General features: G+C 19.6%; 3 protein-coding genes across 5 annotated transcripts in view; 2 read left to right on the forward strand and 1 right to left on the reverse strand.

The window, feature by feature from the left end:
• Positions 1-732: 732 nt before the first annotated feature.
• On the reverse strand, positions 733-6,131 carry LOC108000081 (uncharacterized). Its single transcript, XM_062073491.1, has 4 exons — positions 5,680-6,131; positions 3,334-3,440; positions 3,165-3,263; positions 733-1,093 (listed from the first exon to the last, which is right to left on the reverse strand). Exons 1-4 carry the CDS (start codon positions 5,965-5,967, stop codon positions 973-975), a joined length of 615 nt encoding a protein of 204 aa, XP_061929475.1. The 5' UTR covers positions 5,968-6,131; the 3' UTR covers positions 733-972.
• A 694-nt stretch (positions 6,132-6,825) lies between these two features.
• On the forward strand, positions 6,826-8,084 carry LOC108000071 (translation machinery-associated protein 16 homolog). Its single transcript, XM_017060220.3, has 5 exons — positions 6,826-6,966; positions 7,046-7,137; positions 7,291-7,431; positions 7,489-7,637; positions 7,778-8,084. The coding sequence occupies exons 1-5, from the start codon at positions 6,964-6,966 to the stop codon at positions 8,068-8,070; spliced, it is 678 nt and encodes a 225-aa protein (XP_016915709.1). The 5' UTR covers positions 6,826-6,963; the 3' UTR covers positions 8,071-8,084.
• Positions 8,085-15,537: 7,453 nt separating this feature from the next.
• LOC108000099 (mucin-12-like) overlaps positions 15,538-27,722 on the forward strand; it is a 112,803-nt gene continuing 100,618 nt past the window's right edge. For 2 of the 3 annotated variants that reach the window (XM_062073533.1, XM_017060272.3), the window contains exon 1: positions 15,538-16,191. Coding sequence is in view for 1 of the 3 variants with exons in the window: in XM_017060272.3 (XP_016915761.2) it covers positions 16,101-16,191 (91 nt within the window). In the remaining 2 variants the exon portion in view is untranslated. The remainder of the gene's footprint in view (positions 16,192-27,722) is intronic. The other variant, XM_062073534.1, reaches the window with a different exon arrangement.

The following is a 27,722-nucleotide window of genomic DNA, read 5'->3' on the forward strand; positions in this document are numbered from 1 at the left end:
TCAATATATTAATATCCAATGGAAAAATATTTCTTCCATATTATGCATGCATTATCATTACTAATCATTTTTTTTCTATTTTTTGCAATGTTTGTTTGTTATACAATATGTTATACAATAATGTGAACAATTAAATTCGATAAAAATCAAAAATAAATTATGAATTATTAAAATTTATATACACATAATAGAGATTAGGATGAAAAAAAAATAAAATTAATAATTACAAATTATAATAAATAAAATATTTCTTTAGTTTATTTTTGTTTCTTACTTTGTAATCTCAAATTTTATATATCATTCAGAATTTTTAAATAAAAATTTAATGTAGGTATAAGTAAAATTAGCATTTAATTGTCGGTTTAGTGTAATTGTTTAACACGAGACTCGATAAAAATGCAATAATAATAAAATAATTTGTTAAATAATATTTGTAACTACACTTTTTTAATCTTATTTAATAATAAAGTGAAATTAATTAAAAATGATTTCAGCATTGTTATCAATTTATTATCCAAAAGTTAAACATTTTTGGATTATTTATGATAATAGTTTTTAATATTTATTTATATAATTTTTATGTGCAGAATAATTATATAATATAATATTATTACTAAGAAAATAAAACAAAATATAAATTTATGTTTATTTATATTGAGTAATATATAGCTAGAAAAAGTATATAAATAATCATATATTTGAATTATATGTTACAATTGTATTTACATATTTGTAGTTTATTACACGATGGATAATATTAACTTCGATAACCATATCTGTCGAAAGTTGCAGAGATTTTCATTTTAGCATTGAAACTTTTACATGGATATTCGTATTTCTCAATATTTTCCATACTCTTACAATCTCGTAATAGACCATGTATATTTCTAAAACGCCAAAAATATAATAAAAAAGTTATTAATAAACATTTTTTTTCATTCAATTTTTTATTCCGCTGAGGATCTCATTTTATTACCGACACATGATGCTATATAAGTCATCATTTTTTTCATCATCGTACCACTGTTGCCATTGTTTGTACAATGATATTTCACCGATTTCATCAAGATAATAATGACAAAGATCGCTTAATCTAAATAAAATAAAATATAAAAAGAGAAAAAAGTAAAGCACGAAACATATAATCATAAATATATAAGTACAAATGTTTACTATATAATAATAATATTATAATAAAATTATTATATATTTAATATATGCAATATTTAATATATTGCATAATTGTATAATAGATTATAATATATTGCATAATTGTATAATAGATTATAATATATTACATAATTGCATAATATTAATATATTGCATAATAGATTATAAAAAATTTTATATTCAAAATTAATTATACGATTTTTTAATTATATAATATAAAAAATATAATTCTTAAAATTTATAATTATAATTTTTTTCAATAGATATGGAAGAAAATATTTTTGTATATTGAAAATATCAAGATAAAAATGAAATATTTTTTAAACATTAATAAATATTATTTTTATTGCTTAAAATTCATAAATTTAAATTTTTTATAATTTATTAATTTTTAAACATAAAAATTGATAATAATAATAAGAAAAAGAAAGTTATAATTCTCAATCATTGATAAACAATTAACAATAAAAAAATAAATTTAGAAAAAGAAAAACGATTATAAAATAAAATTTTCACATATTTATTAATTTATGAGATATTAATAAAATTTTTCTATATATTGTAAGATATTACTAATTGAATGCTGCTTATTCAGATGTATATTAAAGTATATGAATAAAACATTAATTTTATATTTATAACTATAATATACCATAGTACAGTTTAGTATATTATCGAATATCAAGTAGCTGATAATTAATTCTGAATATTGCTATTGATTTCGTATGTGTCATTTACAATTCATTAATTTAATTAATTTAATAAATTTAATCATTCATTCTCAAAAAATTAAACATATTTATTATATCAAATATGAAATATTAAGTATGAAATAATATGAATATGAATCAAGTATGAAATATTAGCCAGAGTACAAAAAAACCAATTGTAATATAAAAGCATATAGATATCATAATTGCTATTATTTCGCTTCAAATACAAGTGATTTTGTATTTACTTAATATACGGATATTGTGATACGTACTTAGATTAATAATTTAATTTTTTTTTATAATTTTTCATAGAAGCAATTAAATATTTTACAAGATATTCTCTATAAATATAATATTAACTATTATACATTTCTATAGTATTATACATTTCTATTAACTATTATACATTTCTATAGTGAAGATAATTGTATTAGTCGCATTTGTATAAGCATTATAGCACTGAATGTTATTATATTATCATGAATGTCATTAATATTTAAATAACAATTAATAATTGAAATTATGTAATAAGAACTCAAAAAAAAAAATTTAAAGCAATCTTTTTCCTATCTCTCCAAATTTCGAATTGTTCAATTATTGGAATTTTTGAAATTTTATTCAATAACAATAATAATAATAATAATAATAATAATAATAATAATAAAGAATAACAAAAAGGAAAAATAAAAATAAAAGAAAAATAAAACATATTTTGTATACAATTTTTTTTTAATATTTATGATATCAATGATATCAATTTCATTACAATTAATATCTATCGTTGCAATTTTAATTATTATAATTTCGATTGTTTAAAAATTATTTTATATTCTTTATTTTTTAAAATATCCAAGATAATATTTGAATTGAAATATAAATTCATTAAAATCCATAAAGAAATAGCTTCTTGATATATTATTTATTAATCATCATAATATGTTTATAAAAATAATAAATAAGAGATTACATACTGAGATTTGTCATAGACATTTCGGAAACTAAGATCAAACAATGATTATACATATGTATTATATATATATATATATATATATAAGTAAAAATTATATTATAAAAAAAATCAATGAATGCTTTTTTCTATATTTTTTCTATATTAATATTTATATAATTATTATAATAATATTTAAATTAATTTAAAAAATATATTATAAATATATTATATATATATTTTTCTTTTTATTGAAGTAAATTTAATACTTTTAAAATTAAATATTTTAATCATTACTTAAAAATAAAATACATATTTTTAATAATTTTACTGACCTTTTCCCCCAAAGTCCATCAGCAGTAGTACTCACTATAACAGAACCTGGTAATTTATCAGAAATATATCTCCTTCCATTTACTTCGTGAAGACCATAGCTGTTAAAGAATTATAAAGACATGTTTATCTTTTTTAATTAGTAAATTAATTTATTTATCAGATATTTACTATTGAAAAGAATGATCACATATGGTCCTCAAAAGAAGCTCAATTTCGGTATCATTAAAACACGCATTAGGTAGCACTTCGTGTACATCTAACAGTGTTTGATTTATCTAAGAAATATAACTTTAAATAAACAATCGTTAAAAAACACAAATGTAATCATATTCATAAATATTTATAAATATCATAACATATCTATGTATATGTTTATAATCTATGTATATGTATATGTATAATATCTCATATTATATGAATATGTATACTTTTTATATGAATTTTTTTAAAAAATTTTAAATATATTCATAAATATTCATAAATATCATAACATGTCTATGTCTATGTATATATAATATGTATATATAATCTCATATTGTATGAATATGTATGCTTTTTACATGAATTTTTTGAAAAATTTTGTAATTTTAATAGAAAAAAAGAAAAATTCCGAAAATGATCGATCAATACGAAATGGAAAGATTGTAAGAGAGAGAATATAGATTCCAAATATAAAATTTTAGCTTCAAGTATTTATTAATTTCGAAATATTAATGAATAAATATTAACGATATAAATATATAAATATTAACGATAATTCAGTATCTAATTAATATAATAACTTTTGCTTGTAGAAATTATCGTCATTAATAATAATTATAATAAAACTGTTTCTATGTAAAACTTTCAATTATTTCCATAAAATTGTTGCAAATATTAGCAATCTTATGAAAATTATTTTTTAATTCTCACATAATATTTATTACTTTGTGAGATCAATTATATTCGAAGCGTATCCAATATAATAACAATTGCTATATCAGTGTATTAAATGTTTTTATATTCTTTTTATATTACAAATTGTTTTTTTCTATTTTGCTCATAATTGCTAATATTTGTATTTGATAAATCAAATATGTTTAATTTCTTGGTAACAAATGATTAGATTTTTGATGAATTGAGATATTCTATATGGTAATTAAACATTATTAATTGCAACAATTAATTACACTATTATATTAATAATATATAGATAACAGCATTCAATGAATTAGAATATTTGTATGTAGTTATAAATATATAATATTGAAAGTTTTTTATTAATATTTCAGAAAAACAAATACCAGAGGCTAAAATTTTAGATCTAAAGTTCACCACTATTTTCTAGTCCTCCAAATTTCGATTGTCGACCTGAATAATTTGAAATTATCATCGAAGAAATGAACATGTGTAATTAACATAAATTAACAAGATAAAAAAGTTAAAACATTGTGTTATAAATTAATATATAATATGATAATTAATATATTATATATATTAATATATATAATATAAAAATTAATATATAATATATTACTAAATATAAACATATTCTTAGTAATATGTTAATTATTCTTATTAATAAAATGTAAATATAAATGTAAATATTTAATAAAAAATATAAATATACGATTAATTATTTCAATCAATTTTTTTCTTATAATCTATTTATACATCTATTTATAAATATAAATAGATTTTTCCAAATAAATAATTATTAAAATAATATTATTATATTTTAAAATTATAATTAAATAATTTTCTATTGTATGTTTATAATAATAATGCTAAATTTTATACTAAAATTTCTAACAAATATATTGATACAATGTTCTGGTGTATATTAAAATTGTATATTAAAATAATTTTCGTAGCAGAATTAAAAGTTAATTTTATTATAATATTTATAATAATTTATAATAATTATGAATATTATAACAAAATTTTATATATTATTTTTATACTATATAATTAAGATATAAATAGTATATAATTATGAGTTGATATTAAAATTTTTATAAAAAATGTTAAAATATTTGTGTACATTTGTATTAAGAATACATTCTACAATTAAAAATATAAATTATAATAGCAATCTATAAAAATAATAAAAATATTAAAAATTTTGCTACAAACTTCGCGAATAATCTAATGTAATATAATTAAATCTTTTAAAAATAAAAATATATAAATATTTATATGAATATAATTTAATCCTGCAATATATTTGAGAAATGATCTGATTTTAATTTTTGATCTGATTTTTTTTCTATTTCATTTTTATTTCTTTCTCATAAAAATTTATAATTCTACAATAAGAATAAAAAAATTTTAATCTTACACAAAAATTTAAAAAATTTTATCAATAAATTATAAATGTATTTTTTTTCTTGAAAAAATAAAATATTAAGATTAAAAAATTTTTGATGATAAGAAAAACGATAAAATATAAAATAATCCGATGCGCATATTAAAATAAATACTTGTACAAGGAAAAAGGAATAAGACGAACGAAAAAAATGAAAATGGATTAACCTTATCAGCAATGGCAAGACACATTCCACATCTGATACAAGCGGAGGAGAAATTGATTTCTATCGTGTCACATGTCGAACAAGAACGCAAATACGAAATCTTTTGTACTATTCCAAATTCTGTTGGGTCACAATTATAATAATAATCGACTGTTAAGTTCTCATCGTTTTTACTTAAAGTTTTCTCACTGTCCTTTCGACATTTAGCAGATTTTTTTCTACCAAAACTTGTTCCATTTGATGTTAAAATTAAGAGGAAAAATATAATAATAAAAACTTTCATTCTCATTGTCTATTTCAAGTTTGGGTTTTTTGCTTAATGAATATATTTCAAAAAAAAAACTTTTTTCAAATGAAATTCTATTAATAAATATTTATCAAAGATTAAATATTGTAAAATAGGTTATTATTTTAATATTTACAGAAATTGCTAAAAATAACTCGAAACAGAAGAAAAAAATTTTGATTTTATTAAACCGGAAGTATAGTAATATAAAATTCTTCGATGTTACATTCATTGTCGTTAGATGTCATGACTGTCGCTATTGTAGCCTTAGATCATATAAATACTTATAGACATAACATATATTAGATAATTGCTTGAAGCAAAAATAAAATTATTTATATGATATAGACTAAGTAATGATAAAAATTTTTATTTTCAAAACAATGTTTAAATATTTGCGAATCACCATTATTAATATAACCATTATTGAACTTTTATCATTATTAAATCATTGTTAAGTAATATTTATATTATTTATTTTATTTGCATCATATTTATTTTTACTCTTATAATTTTAAATGCCCATTATAATATATATTCTAAATTATAATTTAGAATATATTATAATTTTAAAAAAATTAAATTTTAATTGAGATGTTGATAACATTTAATTTGTATTTATTTCTTTATAACTTATTTTAATTAAAAAAAATTAAGAATAATACACAAATATTTAAAGAAAAATTATTTATTCATAATTATTGATTGTAAAATAAAATAATTTTAATAATTTTATATGAGATAGTATCTGATGAATTTATTATTATTTTTAATATAAATTATATTTTTTATTATTTTCATATATTTTTTTATTATCTTTGCTTCAATTTAACTTATTAATCGTTATACAAATAGTATGATCTGATATGAAAGTTATAATCATAGTAAATTATAGTCTATGGTTATAGTTAATTTTTTATTCAAGAAATGGGTTAGGTTTTCATGTGTTTTCAATTAAAGTTTTGAAAGATAGGATTTTAATTACAATAAACGACAAATATGGTAAAATTATTATATTTGAACAAAATATATGATTTATTATTTTAGAAAATTTATTTGTATATGTCGTTTTATTTTATAGACTACTGCAATGAGAAAAGAGTTTCTAAAAGCAAAGAAAATTGCACATCCAAATAGTAGAAAGTCTATTGCAATTGCAAAAAGAACCAGAAAGTAAATTTAATTAATTATCACAATCTTCTTATATCATATATTTTTATATATGATTTGTATTATATTTTATATTTTTATATTATGTTTTATATTATATATAATATATTATATATAATATTATATATTAATAAAACAAATATTTTATTTTTTTAGAATAACAAATAGACGAAAAGCAAAAATTAATGGCTTGATTAAACAAAATTTAGTAGGAGAAAAAATGTTATGGATCAAAGAACACATGATTCCAGATATTTGTCCTTATACTCCAGAATTAACTGCTCGTTTGTTAGAAACGTAGGTAAGATAGAATTACAAATTAGAAATATGATTATTTTTGTATTTTGTTTAAAGATATATAACAAGACATGATGAAGAGATGGAACAAATTCTTATAAAAAGATCTATAAGTTACAAGAGAAATAAGCAACATGCAAGTAGGGAAGATATATTAAGAATGACTAGGGAGAAAGAACAAGAAGAGTATGATACATGTGGAATAGGTATGTAATTACAATTTATCTTATTGTTATATATTATTGTTATAATTGTTATTATATATAAAATAATTGTCATTATTATTTTTAATGCATATTTATATATTTATAATTTTTTTTATAAATATTTTTATAAATATTTTCAGAAATTCCTGATATTTTAAATCCAACTCAATGCGAAATGTTAAGAAATTGGAATGGTGAATTAAGATATATGACTAATTTTAAATTTAGAAGATTTGGTAAAAAACATTTAAATGCATTAAAGAAAGCAAATAAAGAGTCAAAAGAAAATAAAGATATTCAAGCAAAAGTTTCAAAAAAATCACAAAATTCTTCTGAAGAAGTTAAGTTTGAAGAGATTGAAAATTCATTAAATAAATCAATCGATTCATCTGAAAATAATCAATCGATAGAATGTATTATGGAAATAGAATAGATTTTATAAAAATATATTTTGCTTTTTTTTCCTTTATTAAAAAAAAAATAAATGCAACCAATTTTTAGTTTTTTCACTTATGAAATGCATTCTGTTAATTTTTCTCGTTTTTGTCAATTTTCTACTGATAACAAAAGAACTAAAAAAAAATAAAAAATACAATAGGGGAAAAAAAATACGATTATGAAATATTGAATGAAACTAAAATCTATAAATTACATGTATAAATTTACTACACTAATATGCATTTTCGTATTTCATTCTTTCTTTGTTTAGTTATATAAAAACGGAGAAAAAGTAATTATATAAATAAAACAATGTGTTCAAAATCTTATTTTTTAATAAAAAAAATCGAATATTAATTGCTAATATTCTAATAATAATAAACTAATAAATTTTAATGATAAAATCAAAAAATTATAAAAAACAATCTTCAAAATAAAGATTGAATATAATCATAATATGATTAATAAATAAATATTTGATAATAAATACTATGATTATATTTAAACAGTTAATAATATCGAAAAGAATTAAAAGTACTTACGTTATGCATCTTATTTTAATTTTAAAAATGCATTAAAAAAAATTATTATTTTACCAAAAATATTCTTTGAAAATAATATTATATACTAAAAGTTATGTTTCATTATCTCAAATCAATTTCAATGTTTATTCATCTTCGAATTATTAATGTAATGAAATAATTTAATAAAATATTTTAACTTATATATAAGAATATAATAATTATAAGAATTAATTATCAATCAAAAATAGACATAATAGATATTATAAATGAAGTTATTGCAATAATATATTTCAATTGCAAGGGATTTCTTTAAAAGAGTATAGAAAAGAAAAACAAAGAGGGATTCATCACGTGGATAAAAGTGAAAGTTAGCAAAGCTTTATACTCTCATACATTGATACAACTCTTCAATCATATAACTTTTGATATATCCATGTTAATAAAAAAAAATCCATTACTATTTAAATTATTATAAATATGAGCAAAGATATATTCATATTAAATTTAATAAATTTTATACAAAATTATATATTAATAAAGAAAAAGAAATTATTCAAAATCTATTTCAATCATTTTTCTCTATTAATATTTTAAATATATATATATATAATAATGATTTTAAAATAAGAAAGAATATAAAATAATAAATAATCAGATTAATAAATATTTTTGGGATTATATAAATTTTTAATTTCTTTATTCGTTTGTCTTTCATTAACGATGAAAAAATAAGATAATTACGAATATGACTGCAACTGATAGAATTCCATAAAATATTATTAAAATAACATGACTTACTAATGCATAATATATTTCAAATAATTTTCAAAAAATCATAAACTGTGAAATGATTAATGGATATTGACTAATAAACTAAACTATGAATATTCATTGTTGATATTCATCAGAATTTTTATTATTTTGATTCTTTTAACTTTCATTCATGATCAGTTAAGAAGAATTATTTTATGAAATATTAGAAAAAATATTTAATTTTACAATGAAAAATTATAAAAAATCATTTAATTAAATCAATCATTTGCAAATGATATTGCTAGTATTTACAAGATCAAATAGAAATAAAAATAATTTATAATATATATATATATATGAGATTTGTTAGGTTATATTAGAATATTTATTTACATATTGTATATAGAAAGCTATTTCATCTTCTCACTATTTAGATATATATATATATATATATATTCTTTATTTAAAAAAATACATAGAATGATTCTTGTTTTCCGATATTGACAACTACAATAATTTTTTCTACTAGATTATATAATTAATAATGTTTTTTATTATAATTTATAATTTAAATTTTATGATTATATTATTGTATCACTTAGCGATATAATAACACTCAGTAATAATTTTAATGAATACTTGTTTCTAGTTGTTATCACAAATGAAATAAGATATTCTGCGATCTTTTGAAAAAAAAAAGTAATACCAAATTAAAAAAATGTTTTAAGATATAATATACAATATATCTTGAAAATTTCAATCATCTCTAAAATACTTCTTTTAATTTATTATTAATTCGTTATTTTTTGAAAAAATTAGCAAACATTGTAACGTAATATATAGCTAAGAATAAGTATTCATTACAAATGTGCACCATTATAAATTATGTAAGTGTGAAATTTAAATTTATAATAGAGAATATGAAGAAATGTTAATAATATCCAATAATAAAAAAAAAATAATTGCAATGTTGTCAATATTAACAAAAATATTTTCCGTGAACTTTTTATGCATAATTTATGTACTTATACATAATTTATTTATTTTAAATTGCATAGATTTATAATAATAATATAATAATATTAATAATAATTATTATGATTATGATGACTTAATATTAAAATTTATTTATTGAAAATAATAGAATATGAAAAATATATTTTTATTTCAGACCAGATATAAAAAAAATAAAAAACTGTTTTCATTCTAATTGATAATATTGAAAACGTCAACTATTTAATTATAAGTATACATGATATGTTTAGTATCTTATAAGTTATTTTACATAGACTTTCTAGAATTTCACATTATAAACAAGAATTATAATAGTTTTGAACTGTTATTAGCAATAATTCATTAAAAGTAATATTTATAGCAAGTAATTCATTAAAATAAATATTTTTTCAATAAAACCATTTGTTTATAAAATTTGATTTTAAATCCAACAAATATTATTGAAAAATATTATTGAAATATTATGAAAATTATCAATTTTTGAATAAATAATTCAAACTATGATTGCAATTTTTTTTCCATAACAATTTGATTTCATATATGATACATATTTCCTGATGCATGTTATTGTTTCATCATTCTTTTGCATATTTGAAAGAGACAAAAATCGAAAAAATGTAATTGGATGTAGATGTAGTATCAACTAATTCGACCAGTTCGTTTAATAAGAGGATGAATTAACATCAAATAATTGGAAATAATTGGATAATAATTGGAAATGCAAGAACATCAAGAGATCATAAAGTTTAAGCAAGCGTAAAAATGACTGACAGTGAAGTCGATGGTATCTAATTATCAAAAAAGAAATAGAAATACAATTATGTTGGAATTATATTTTATTGTTATGTTTTTACCAAATATTATCGTTTTATCGATATGATAATTGTAAAATGTAACAATGTAAGGTATAAAATATAAAATGTAACAAATGTAAGGTATAAAATATAAAATTTACTTGAAAACAGAATTGCTAATATAAAGTGATTCAGCAAAAATTATATAGTCAGCAAAGAACAAAATTTTTTATAAGAAAATATAAGAATAAATTTAAATTACAAAACAAAATTTTTACATTATGAAGATTTTACTTTCTGTAAGAATTTTTTCAAAAATTCATGAAATATTAAAAAAAATGTATTATTAGAAAAATAAATAGAGTTAAAAAAATATTTTTTAATCATATCAATGCTGTTTATAATATCCATAAAATTTTAATGAAAATCGAAATAATTTTATTAGATATCAAAGAATCGAAATTTGTAGGTTTATATATTTTGTCTTTAATTATTCATACAAATTAATTAAAAAATCTTAATTTGTAAATATAAACAACTTTTTATTCTAAAAATGTTAACGTATAACACTGTATGTAATTACTATATAAAATTGAATATCTTTTAAATTTTATTTTATTTGCTTTTTGCTATCATTTAATCATATTAATTTATAATTATACAAAAAATTTGACTACAAAGGATTAAACAAATTTTTCTTGTCCAAATATTAAATTATTTAATTTTAACGATGATAGTTTAACATATTCTTTTATAAATCTCTGCTTAGACTATTTTCTCGACATCGTTCAATTTCGCGGTCCAGAAGCATGACGCTTCTGGGTGATGCAAAGAAAGAAACAAAATAGGAAGAGAGAGATAGAAAGAGAAAAAAAGAATATGAAGAAAAGAAATAATCGGAGGGAGTAATTTCTCCAGTGGAATTTCGATGACGGTATTCGTCGAGAGAATCGGTTAGTAAGCAAGTCAACTGATATCGACACAAATACTCGAGAGGAGACGAGGCAGACACACCAGGAAAAGAGAAGAGTTCGCTCCGTGAATGTAGGTTCTCGGGTCAACACCTATAATGCGAACCTCCCACCTTGAGGAGCCATTATCGTACAGCTTCTTTCAAGAATCATGCTCATTTTACCATCGAGTTCATTCAAGCCTGATCAACAGGTGGACCACTTTATCGGGAGATGGTTGGTAAGATTGGTTTTAAGAGGAGCATTCCAAGAAGCTGAATCTTGGAGAAGCGTACAGGATGATTCTAAAAGAGATGTCGAGAGATTCGATAGGTGGTAGAACGTTTATTATTCTTAAGAAATAAAGTATATGGAAAATTTCATGGATAAATTTATTATTTTTTATATTTGTCATTTGTTGTAATTATAATCCATTTTTATCGGTTTTTAAAATTTTTATTATTATTTTATATTTATATTTAGATATATTAGATATTATATTATGTTTCAGTAGGATACAAATTTTTTATTTTTTTAGCTTTTATTATATTTTTATTATATTTATTATAAATTTGTAGATTTTTTAATTATATTGTTATAATTCTTATATATTATATATTATATTGTATATATTATATATATTAATTCTAAATGAAATGATAAAATTCTTAGTAGCTTTATTGAAAAATAATAAATATTAAAATTAAAATTTTTATGTAATTGCTATTAGCTAATTTTTTATTTTTTACATTATATATAATATTTATCAGCCAATTTTTTTCGAAAATTCTATCAATTATTATTATTATAATACATTATATGTTAAAAACACTGAAAACAAAATATAGAATAAAAATAAAATTGCAAATAATTTAAAATTTATTTATGGCTATTCTCGCAAATTTTGAATATGTGATACGAAATTAGTTAAAGAACATATCTAATAACATAAATATGAAATAAATACACATAAAATATAAATAAGAAATAAAATGGTTTTCAACATTTTAATTTAAATATTTATTGGATTATTAAAAATTTTAGTTTGAAAATTTCATAAATATTATAAATGAAATTTTCTTTTTGGCAGAAGGAATTAATTAACAATTAATTTATTAGTAGTTTTATTGGCATTAAATTTTAATGTTTTTCAAACTTTCGATTATCAAACTTTCAATTAAATTTTATTAAAATGAATATATAAAATCAATTTTTACGATTAATTAATTTCGTATTATATTTGTAATAATTTATTGCTATTCCTTTAAACATATATATATATATATATATATATAATTACTTACATATAATTAATAATCAGTATGATTCTTGAATTTAGCAATTCAAATAAAATATTTCATACATATGTATCTAATAAAATTTAAAAAGATTAAATTTAAAATTTGATAAAATATTGCTATATAAAATATATAATATTTCTTTCTACTTTTGTAATCAAATGTAACAATTGTTTTATCCATTATTACTTTTTAATTAAAATTTAAATATTTCCACTTTTTCAATTTTTAGTTATTATTTAGATAAGTGTTTCGATAGAATATTTCACACGAAATTTTCAAATATTTGAAACATTGACATCTAACTAGTGGATCGCTGTTTTTAGATTATCATTTCGCATAAATTACTTTTCTCTTTTAAAAAAAGTAAATCAAAGATCCGTTATTTTTGAAAGTAATTTTAGACGAATTCTATTCACATAGTAGATAGTAGAGTATGTTAAAAACCTCCATATTTTCCTGCCTTTCTTTCGCCAATAAATATTCATCGATCAAACATTCGTATTCCATGGTTAACGGACGTACCTGTTCACAAGATAGAAATGAACAAATGAAAAACGATCAAATACAAATTAATTTAATGTCTAATTGAGAATAATTTACAGAATTAATCAAGACTCGATGTATTCAAATTCAATCAATGTGTCGTTTCATCCTAAGGATTTCTTTTCTCAAAATTATTTATTATCATAAAGATCAAACAATGACTATATGATTCATGCTCATTAATAATCGTTTTGATAATTCAATTGCAATCAAATGTGAGCTTACGGTTTATCGTAATGGAAAATGATCAAAAATGAGTCTTCCAATTAGTGGAGCAAAGATTTGACAAGTAAATTAACGCGAATGTGCCAGCTATAACGGCGTCTCGACTCCACTGATGCATTCGGTTGAATTATCATGTAACGGGTGATCTTATAATATAGCTCGAAAATTGCGATACTGGAACGACTGGCAAAATAGAAAAGAGGCGAAAAAGAATAGAATTGGAATTAATCGTACAACTTTCTTTATGAATATAAATTTCATAAGATATTTTATTCAGCAGTGTTTTATAGATTTTTAAAAAAAATGTGAAATTCTTTTTTTTGTTAATTTTTTAATGTTAATTTTAATGTTGATTTAATTTTTAAAAAAAATTAATTTCCTGAGTTTCAAAAAATTTAAGTTTTAACTCCCTATAATATGCATAGATATATTTTAATTTATTGTAATTTCATTTAATTTTATTATTTAAATAACTTTTCTATTTTTAATTTTTTATTATTTTTTTATTCCTTCATTTTCCAATTTCTGAATTCATATCTTTCCATTAGTTATCATTTTATTATTCAAACAATTTCTATATTCTATAAATTTTCAATTATATTTTCAATGGATTATCATTGATTTTATATTTTTTAAATTATTATTCCATTACTTTCATTTCTCATTTCTCTTAATATCATTTCCAAATCTCACAAATATATAAAATACAAATAATCTCAATTTATCTCCTACAATTTATATATCATTTCATATTTTAATTTTGACTAACCTATAATTCTCTAATTTTTAATTTTTTTTCACAATCATCAATTTTTAATAAATACCATCAATATCTTCTCAATACTTAATATTTTTTAATTATATCAATTCTTATATTATTATTATTACTTTTTACTATTTTATTATTCTCATTTCTCAATTTTCAAACATCATTTTCAAATCTTACAAATCCTTAACTTTCTTAATTTTCATATTATTCCTATTCACATTAATTATATTCCCATCGATTTAAAGAACCCCTTGATTCTTTTTTTGATCCCCACTCTTTCTCTTCATTCATTTCCAAATATTTAAGACAAGGATATTCTCTTTAGAGATAAGATACAAGGCCGCATCATAGTCCTCTATAAGTTGGTGCAAATACAAATGCAATCGAAACGGCGCGTATACGCGAGCGCAATTATAATGACAATAACAATCTGGCAAAAAAGGAAAGAGTATTGCGACAGGCAAAATGATTCTCTACAAAGACGACAACGAGGACAAGAAGGAACTTGAAGAAAAGAGAAAGACCGTTGAATCGGGATAGGGAGGGGGAACAAGAGTGATAGAAGAGGGGCCTTACCGGCTCGCCTCTGGCCTCTCTCTCGATACACCTTTCTCCGGTTCCCAACAGCCGGCGGCGGACCTTGCTTCCCCTTCAGTCCTCACCGGGACACAGACAAAGTTACGCACGGGAGAAAGGTCAATCGGTCGGTTGCTCGAGTACTGAAGCTCTCGTTAATCGCACTGTCTGGTGACCAGGTGGAAAATTGTTTATCTTTAGTATCTTCGTGAACAGACTGTGACAATAAGAAGAGGAAAAGACTTATCACTTATTCCACACCCCTATTTTTTTTTATTTATAAGGGAAGGAAATTGGATTTGTTTTTTTGGATTTATTATTATTTTTTTTTAAACGTTTATTCAACGTATCGGTTTTGGTAGAATTATTTTTGAATGAAAAATAAAGATTTTAAAAATTGATTGTTTGTTTGATTTTGGATTGAACGATAAAGGTGATCGGTACGGAATTGTGTAAAAGAAGGGAAAAATCGATTTTGGTGCCGATGTAACAAGGTAACGTTGTAACGTTTGGACCGACAATTACATGAGAGTGTGCATCTTCTGATTTCGTAATTCGGTGACAGTGGGAAAACAGATGGGCGAAGACATGTGGAGACTTTGGTTCACGAAATTGTTGATGCTGGCGGTGGTATTGCTCCTCGTTATTGTGGAAACACAATCTGAAGGTGAGTTTTCTTCTTTTCTTAGTGACATTTTATATTTTTTGACAATGTTATAATTTTGAGTAAGTGTTATGACATTCAATATTAATAATTTCGGAAATAATAATTTAATTTTTTATTAAATTGAGTGAAATAAAATTTATCAATTAATTAAATATTATGGATATCTTTTTACAATAGAAGTTTCAATGTGCATTATATTCTAATTAAATTTTATATGATTTTTTCAGTTATTTTCAATTTAATTTATTTAATATTTGCAGTGAAACTTAAATATTAAGATTCAGATAAGTAATATAATTAATATAATAAAAAAAGTAATATAATTATTATATAACATTTTGGAAATCCAAGGAGATTAAAAGATGATATTTTTGATGATATTTGATTTTTCAATTCGAAGATTAAAGTCTGAATAAAATTATCTATCTATCAGTTTCTAAAAGTTAAATATTTATAAATATTATAAAATAGATTAATTTTGAGAATAAATTTTGGTTATTTAAGAAATGACACATCAATATTTTCGAAAAAATATATTTTTTAAAAGAATAAACTTAAGGAAATTTTTACATAAATAGAAAGAAAAAAAGGATTACTTTATAATAAAACCGCTATTGACTTAAATTTTTAACTAAATTTCCAAAATAAATTAGTAATTTATCGATGAAAGAAAAATATTACTAATTTTATTAAAATATCATATCAAAAGATATCATATAGTACATCAATCTCACATTAGGTACATCTGCAAATAAAAAATTCTGTTCCATAATATTAAACGAAAAATAACATGTAAATCATGATTCGATAAAAATAATTTAATCATATCAAATCCAATAAAAAAATATCAATATTACAAGCGAGTTTTATACAATTTTCCCGTCTTGTTCTTGTGCAAATGATATTTGCATCACGCAAACCAGCAACAGTTGGAAACACTTTCTAATTCGTCGCCTCAAGAAGGGAGAAAAGACTTGTGGAACGCGTTGTGCAATTCCATGTGATGCAGGAAGAGTTTTGTCGCGTTGATATATATATATATATATCAATAACGATTTTGGTTATGATCGATATAGAAGAACACGATAGGAAACTGACAAGTTCGACGACAATTCGCTCGTGACAGCTGTTCTTCCGCGTGGAAGCCGAGATAACGCGAGTTGTTTTCCATTAATAGGACATCCACTTTTACATGACTCTAGCCAGCTCTCACCGAGAAGGAATTATTCGCTATGTGTACTTACAACTATTTTCCTGCGATAAACTATAAGAATAAAAATTAGCTGATGTTTCATATGTTTGTTACTATGACGTTTATGTATTACATCTTTCAGGAATGTTCGACGAGTCAAACTCGTTAAACTTGCTGTTAGTGATAAAGGATGAGGAATCTAATTCGTTGATCAAATTGATATTTAGAAAATTTGAATTTGTGTATTTTATGAATATTATTAAAAGATTAATAAATGTTTTATATGTTTTTTATTAGTATAAGTATAATATAAGTATAAAATTAAGAATGAAAAATTAAATTTAAAATTTTATGGATCGTGACCCATTCGATTTAATATTTTAAAAAGAAGAGTTTTAATGAAAAATATCGCTACTTTTAAATCTTTTTTTAAATATAATTAATAAGTTAATAAATCAGATACATAATAAGATATATAATAAGTATAGCCTTAATTTTTGTTTATGATTTTAATATTCAACATAATTCATTAGTAAATCATAATTTATGTAAATCTCTGCATTTGTTTGAATGTTTTGAAAATATTTTTTAAAATTAATAATAAATTATTTAAAATTGTTATTTCTTGAATTTATTTCTTGTATCTTTTTTTTTAATATGTAATATATTTTAATTATTTGAAATTACTCATTTTATAGAAATCAATTAATTTATTTTTAAGCATGGTTTGTTAATACATGCACATATAAAAAGATTAAATCAGAAAATTTATTTAAATTATAATCGATAATAAAGAGATTGATTTTTTGAATTTCTGAAATATAATCATGAATGTTTTGAATTTTATTAATGATAATGGATATTGGTATAATATATTTTTATAATATATATTTTTATGATATAATATATATATTTTTATAATATATTTTCTACAATATATTTTTTTATTTATTCTTAATTATTATTTTATTTTTTGATGTAAAAATATCTTGAACTTTATTTAATAATTTTTTGATAACTAAATATTAGATATTTTACTTCTGCATTTAATTGTTATAGTTTGAATTTTTATCATATAATTTTTTATTAAATTGTTTTTGACTTGACGCTTAAATATTTAGAATTTATAAATTTTATCTAAACTTAAAATTTATATAATTAATTTAATATAAATATTAAATATTATTTTTTCTATAATAATTTTTTTTTAAATTACATGATACCTATATGATATATATTTCTTGGATTTTCGTTTCATTGTCTTCAAATTTCTTCAATGTTCTAGATTTTCTGAAAAAATGTTATTTCGTAAAAAATTTTTTATTTCATTATCTAATAGATTTTTTAAATTAATAATTAAAAGATTTTTTTCAACAATAATAAATGATTTAAATGTAACAATCAAAATATTTTTAAATATAACAATCAAAATATAACAAACAAAAATCTTTTTGTTTGTCCAAAGTAAGTACATTACACGAAATTAAAATGATATATTAATAAATTTTATATAAAATCATAAAATAATTAAATTTATATTTAATGGGAAAAAGGCAAAAATAATAGTATTAGATTAATATTGATATATACAAGGAACGGTTTTAGGTGGAAGAATTAGTGAACGAAAATAATTTTAAGAAACATGTTGCATACGCTCTATGGAATTAACGTTAATAGCCAAGGAATTTCTATTTTAAGGAATACATTAAAGAATACATAATATTGTGCTTGGGGAGGTATTGCAAACCGCGTAACAATGTGCAATATAACAATGTATCGCACAAATTCTTATGATTTAAATTCAGAAAATAAATAGGAAGACCATGAAGTAACATTTGATACAAATATAATTTTCGCAAAATATTTATTATTTTTCAATCAATTCTTATTATTTCTTTTTATATATAAAATGAATTTCGCAAGATAAAATAGAAATAATTTATATATTGTATTTATATTATTTATGTATTGTAAAATAAGTATTATTTATTCAAATCAATCAAATTTTTTATTTTATTTTATATGAAATAAAACAGAATGAAGAAAATGAATTTATTATTATTAGAAAATTTTTAAATTAAAAAAATAATTAAATAATAAAATTTCTTTTAAAATATAAATGATAATATACTGATTTGAATAAAGTTATAAATTGTTGATTACAATATATACACTAAATAAATAAAACTTTATATATTTACAATAAATTATATAAAATATATTTTTAATTAAATATTGTATTAAAATTATATAAAAAAATCAATGAAACATTTGTCCAATTAAATTACAATATGTTTTTCTAATTTTTCATATGCGTAAAATTCTATGCTTAAAATTCTTTTAAAATATTTCTGTTTCATAGTTAAAAGCTAATAAGATGACTGTCTAAAAATGACAAAATTAAAATAAAATTATAATATAATATAATATAATTATAATCATAATAAAATATATACAAAAAATTAGTGAAAAAATATCATTAAATTCATTGATCTAAATATAAAACGATTATTATCCATTTAATTTAATCAATTAAATTATTATAATATTATTTTTGTTGTTGTATCATATGTTCCAATTTCCCATGCATACATATTGATAAAACAAATTCGTTCAATAAAAACTATATCCAAAATGTTCATTCAATCAAATATTTCTATTTTTAATTAATTAACTAAATATTAAACAATTGATATAAATAGAATCGCTAAGATTACGTAAAATTAGAAACTGAAATATTTTCGAAATTATTATATCGAATAAATTGAATAGCTTCATAATGAATATAATGTCATTCTAATAGTGAACATTTTAATATAATTTATTTTTTTTGTAATACATACAAAATATATAAAATCAATTTTATTTTATTTTATTTTATTAAATAAAATGACATATTTTTCATAGATTAATTAAATGGATTTTATTTAAGATTTTATCGATTTTATTTAAAATTTTTTTTACAAAAAAATATTTAATTTTATGAAAATATCATTTTATTATTTTCAATATTAATAATGAAATTAATAATGAATTTCAATTTGAAATGAATTAAATTTTATAATGAATTTTATAAAACTTATATGAAAGATGAAATGATATTTGTTTATTTATACTTTTTTGTGCTTATGAAATTTTGTTTATCAAATCAAAATTAAATCAAAATTAAAATTTAAATTAAAAATTTAAATTAAAAATTAAATCAAATCAAAATTAATTACAAAAATTTTTTTGTAACTAATAATTTTTCACATAAATAATTTGATACATTTTTTTTTTAGAAAAGAATTGTATTATTTTTAAATCAATATTAAATTATGTTTATATCAAAACCATTCAATTTCTATTTAAAATTTTTTTATAATATAATTAATAATTTTGAAATTATTTCAGTTTTAAATTAAATTAAAGGTTTATCCTTTATATACAATTAAATTTAGTCATTTTTAAAACTATTAGATAAAAATTTTATTAAGTAAAACTAAATAATTTCTAGTTTTAGTACTGCATTACTTAATATATTATATATAATCCAAATAAAACATTTTAAAGATTTCAAGATCTCTATTTATTTAATTGGAAAAATAAACAAAGCGTTCTTTTATTCTCTATAAAAAAATAGTAAATAAAATTATGTAAGTTTTACAGTAAGTAAAAAATTATAAGTAAACTTATAACATATATTATTATATCGAAAATTATAACAAAAATTATTAGTTGAAAAAGTATTTTAACTTTAGTTCTATATATTCATCGTATAAAAGACAACGAAAGTATGCTTTGCTCTTTTCCTCATCTTTTATTATTGCTAAAATTCGCAAAATAAAATAAAAATTAAAATATTTTTTAAGCTTATCTTAATTTTTAATATCTCAATTTTTAATATACATAGATACATTTTGATATATTAATACAATGCATCGATTAACATATACAAAAATATACAAAAAAAATGTAAATAATTTTGCAATTTTTGAAATGACTTCAACTTTCAGATCAAATACATGTACTATACGTTACTCAAAATCATTTAATACATATAAAATTTTATACTAATTTTTTATTGTTCGAGCTCTTAATATTAAAATTTATGAAATATTTCATAAACAAAACAACTCTCTCGAGATGACATAAGTCATGATATTTTTAAAATATATTCTACATAAAAAAATACAAGATTAAAAAATATAAAATTACAAAGCTTTGTGAATTTATGTTATTTTCGACAATAGCATGTATAAATTATTATTTTTTATTTTTATTATTTATTATTTTTTTTTTGCTTTAATAATTTTTATTTTTGCATGTATTAATTAAAATAATGATTTATTTTTTTGACTAAATAATATTGACTCAATAATATATAATTGTGTTTTGCCATCATATTTTTATCATAGATTATCGTGACGCCATATTCCATTATAATGGCATATATTATGGATATGATGATATATTCTAATCATATAGAAATAATTAGAAATAATTTTAAATTCAACTATTTAAAAAAAAATAGAATATAAATATAAATAGAAAAAATCTTCTCACTAAAAATAAGAGATTCAGTTACGTGAAACATGTGTATAACTGATGAATAATCGTTCCATGCAAAAACAGGAACGGAAATGACGGGCGAAATGAAACCGATCTTCACCAGGCCGATGTATACCAACATATGTAATATATATAAACCAGAGAAATTAGGACCTGCGAACAACGTGAGAGTATTAGAAAATAATGCTGATACTATATTGTGTGTTACAAACGGTATAACGGTTACAAGCAGCTTATGGTGTTCGCGCACATTCTACTCCGGTATCCGTTTCTTCGATATCTTGATCGGATCAAGAATCAACTATCGCATATGATGCGCGCATCCACTCGAGCGCTACTGTTTATCATTCATCAAACGAGCCAAGTGAAGATTATACGATAACATCGTTAAGATTCTTATCGTTAATCGAAACTGAACTTGTGGAAATGCGCGAGATGATGTGTTTGAATTTATTAGATATAGGTTATTCTTTTTGAATTTTTGAATTTAATAATGGAAAATTTAAGAATTTGTATTTTAGAAGTAAAATAACAAGAATATTGAAATTGAGAAGATGAATTATATAGTATTTTTTATTTGAATCTATAGAAAAATAAAAATAAAGAAATTGTGATAAGTAATTAATTTAAATTGAATTTTTGAGATATTAAAGAGAGAAAACAATAATTAAAAATTTTTTAATTAATAATAGACATTAGCAATAGCATATTTTCGAATTTTATTGAATTTTTATTCAAATCTATGAAAAATTTTATTTAATAAAAAAGTGAATGGAAATTTTTAAATTTCTATAATATCAAAGATTACCAATTAGAAATTTTTTAAATTTCTTATTATATGTTAATAATATTTCAGTTGTTATATTCTAAATGTATGATTACTATCACATTAATATTATGATTACAATCACATTAATTAAATCGAATTGAATTTTTGCAATAATAATAATGAAAAAATTCCATATTTATTTATTGATATATTATTATTATAAATTGACTCAAATGGAAATTTTATAACAATAAAAAATAGTGATTAAAAATTCCAATTTCTTTTTCTATGTATTAATTATGTAATAAATATTATACAATGTGATATTCTTTTTTTTTATTAACGCTATAGTATTCTTGTATTTTGTATCTTGTATTTTATTCTTAAATTTTTCAAACAATTAAATCTTTCAAAAATTCCAAAAATAATTTAATTTACTTATTAATTTTTCTATTTTATCATTCAATATATTTTCTCAAAAATAGTTAAAATAATAATCAAATAATAAAAAAATATTTAAAAATGAAATTTTAATTTTTTCTAAATGAATATTATATATTATAATATATTAACCGTTTAATATATTTTATTCAATTTATTGCCATCAACTATCAATCATAAATCATCAATAATTTCTCTGTTTATTAACATTCACTTTAAAATATAAAAATATAAATATTATCAATTATACTCAAACAAATTTTAAAAATACAAATAATTATTTGAAAAAAATATAATATTTAGAAATATAGTATAATATATAGTATAATAATTAGAAAATTAGAAAATGAACAATTAGATAATTAGAAAATGAACGTTCATAACTCTGGATTCCTATTAATAGAACTGTTCAAAATATTCACGACTCGATGTTCACTAATGTAACGGATTGCCTTATGCAAGTCTTTATTAAATATGCATGTAATTATTCGCCAGCACGAGCCAGCTCACATAATTTCTCGATTAATTATAAAACGGAATCGCCAACGATAATTGACCTGCTCATAAAAAAAAACTGTATAAAAGAAAACTGTATAAAGAAAAACAAACGTCAAATTCTTCATTAATTGAACATTTCTACACTTTTGAGCGAAATATTGTGAATTATATAGATAAAATTCATCGCATTATCTCCTATTTGTATCTTGTTTATTCTTGTGAAATAAGAGAATCACAAAATGAAGAGATTCAGAAAATTTTGCTTTTATGTGAAATAAAATTCCTTAATCGAATTAATTCGAAAATAGATTAAATTATATTAGATTTATAATCAGGAGATTTGTTTGGAAATTATTATTTGGAGATTAGTTTAAGATTGATGCTTTGTGTTACACGAAAATCTCTAAAATTTCTCTTAAAAGATAAATATAATTGTATAATGATTAGGATCAATATTGTTCTTTTTTTAAAAAGAATATGTATTTCAGTAAAAGACAATTTTTGTAATATTTTTAATTAAATTAGGATGAATGTGTGGATAAAAGAATAATATTTATCTTTATTTTTTTTACAAGAAAACTTTTTATATTATAAAATTATTTTAATAATTCGATTCATATTCTTTCCTTAATTACTCTGTAAATTAACATCGCAAAAGGTTAACGCTATAAGAAATTGTAAAAGAAATTATCATTTTATTTTTAAATCATTTTTATAAAATAAGATCATTTCATTATAATCATTTCATTATAAAATAAGATAAATATAATTTTTTATTAATATTTATTCCAATTTTTTTAATTATTTATAAAATATTATATCCGTCAAACGAATATTTTTGATGATAGTTTATAAATATATATTCTTTTAATAATAATTTTTACATATTCTTTGTTTTACTTGAATTTTTTGACAAATATTATTTCCTTAAATTGTTCAATTATGATCAATTTGTTTATTTAGATTATTAAGGGAAAATTTAGTTGATTGAAGACTTAATCATTCTCATATTTCCAAGATATTTGATTTTAATAAATTTTTTTATAAATTATTAAAAACGATATTAAATGATTTAATATAATAAAATTGGATTGTTCGTCATCTAATTTCAAATAGAGTTGTAAATAAATAAATATGTTTTTTTTCTTGTAATATATTCTTCTAATAAATTAATAAAATTTATATTAAAAGAAAAAATTTAACATTATTATTTTAATATTACTTTAATATTTATATATTATTATTTTTAGTTTTAATTATATAATATGAAAAAAAGAAACAATAATAAAAGTATAATAAATATAGCTTAATATGCAAAGTGAAATAAAAGAAAATGAAAAGAAAAGGATATAATTTTTTTTTTAACTTTCTACATAAATCCTCCAAAAAATAAAGAAGCATTTAATAGAAATCATAAGATAGATAGTTTTCTGCAAATTTTGTTTGCAGGAGTTTCTTTATTCAGCTTGAATCCGGGTAAAATCGTATATTAAATTATCATAAATTTAACCGCCGATTTTTTTACTATGAAAACGAATGAGGCACGATTCCTCGCGGCTCGTTAGTAAAGATCTTCTACGATGATCTCGCCTGTTTTGCAGCAGTGAATGGAATACGGAGCTAATATTCGCAAGGCCAACCAGCGCCGATAAAAATGCCACGAATAATGCAATCAATCGCCTCTGTTCCGCGCGCGAACCTCATTTCTCTCGTTTCTTTCTGGTCAATACGGTGGTGCAATCACTCCGGGAACTTAGATTTTATTAAGTAACAAAGTGGATTTAGAGTGGTGTCAGTTGATTCTTGGATTTCGATGTATATCGATAAATTAAGAATTTTGTTGCGTAAAATGTGTCTTGTTTAAGGCTGAAAATGTTAAAAAAAAAAAAAGAAATTACAAAGGATTAAGAACTTAGTACTATTTCTTATAATTCAAATATATTCACGAAATTGTAATTGTACTCTCCTTTCCAAATCTTTAAATTATCTTATTATTAATGCTATAAATTTCAATATAGTAATTTTACTTATTTTAACAGATTTTGCTCGAGAAAATTTTCTAAATTTGTAGAATTTTGATATAACAATTTTAAAATTTTTTTAATTCTATGGAATACATTAATATATTTCATTTCTTTCTTCAATTTTTTTTTTGATAAACTATGATAAATTTTTAAGTGTCTATTATTATTATTATTATTATATATTTAATTACTATTATTATAAAAAATTTTTAATTTTTAGGAACTATTTGTATTATAATATTATAACAATTTTAATTTACTTATTTACAATTCATAAAGTTACATATCAAGTATACGTGATTTTTATTATTTTTTATTCTTTAGTTTTTTATTTTAATATGTTATAATTAATTATTAATATAAAATAAGTAATTATTAATTACAAGTAAGTCTTATTAAGATAAAAAGATATGCCAAGATAAAGTCGAATAATGAATATTGTAATTTAGAGGATGGAAGACAATTTTTCTTTTAAAGTCATCAATATTTTTTTAATAGATAGTTTTATTGTTTTATTATAATAAAACATATGAATCTATAAGTAAATTTATATAATAAGAAAAAAAAGTTTTTAATTAATTATAATTTATATTAAAAATATAAAATATATATTTTTAATTTTATTATATTATGAAGGTATTTTAATATAATTCTGATAATGCTAGCTAATACAGCATAAATAAATTTTTCTATTATATTGTAGATATAGAATAAACTTCACATTTTGTACATTTCTATTTAAACTTATTGATTTTTAAATAGCTTTAAATAGAAAATCGCCATAGTTTAAATCGAAAAATCGAATATTTTTTATTTTTCTTCTAACTATTATTTATTATTATTATTTATATATATTTATGAGTCGATTTCCACGACAAACATATAAAATATTTAAGATTAATGAAAATCGTCAATGAGACTTCTTTTTTCAATTATGGGAAAGATTTGTTTTTATTGGAATAAACTATGGGAAATGCTTTCAATTGATGAGGTGCATACATGAGATGCATTAATAAATAAGTGAAAATTTCAGTCGCAGATCGAAAGAAAAATAAATCCAAGTTTAGATTACTTTTTCTGATCGAATCAATGATTTTGATAATTGGAAAATTTCCTGGAAAATAAAATATTTTATTAATAAATATACAAAATGTGTCTTTTTTAAAGAATTAAATATAATTTATTATAGGATATTTCTAGAAAGATGAAAAGAATATTTAATATTTTTTTTGATGAAATTTATTAAATTAATTTTGAATTGATTGTTTTAAATTTTGGTTGAAGAAGAATTAATTATTTTATTTTGTCTTGAATTGTTATAATATATAATTTTGTTTTAAATTATTTTATTTTATTACAATAAAAGTTTATATTTTATTTACATAAATTTTAGACTAATTATATATTTATTTTATTTAGACTAATTTTATTTAATACACATTTTACTTAATTTATTTATTTAGGTGAAGTTTCTTAGATTTGTCTTAATATATATCTTATTATTTGTATTATATGAGAATGATGACGTAAATATATATTTTATTAAAAATATCTTCTTTTATTTTTGAATCTTATTAGTTATTTTTTATTTCTCAAATATATAAGTTTGATGTAAAATTTATACAATACGATTATATTACAATATTAATGCCTAAAGGAATTTAGATATTCATAAATATATTCTATTATTATGTCCATATTAAGTTCTATTGTCTATGTTCTATTTAATACAATTAATTTATAAATGAATGTATTTCTTTAATACATAAAAAATAAAGCAAGTAAATACGTAAAGAAATTTATTTGTATTCTGTACAATTATGAACTGATCTTTCTATGAAATTAGTATTAAAATGATCATTTAGTTTTTTTATTATCTTATGCTAAATAAAAGTGTTTCATTTGTATAATTCCTTCTTTATAAATTATGAATTTTATTTTCTAAAAAAGTAGAACTTTTTAAACATTATAATTATTTGTCTTATTCTTTCTAAAAATTTTTTTTTAATTAATTCTTCTATAATTTTCTCAAAAAAGAAAAAATTAAGTAAATTAA

This window comes from Apis cerana, linkage group LG4, assembly GCF_029169275.1.
Source record: "Apis cerana isolate GH-2021 linkage group LG4, AcerK_1.0, whole genome shotgun sequence".
NCBI lineage: Eukaryota > Metazoa > Arthropoda > Insecta > Hymenoptera > Apidae > Apis > Apis cerana.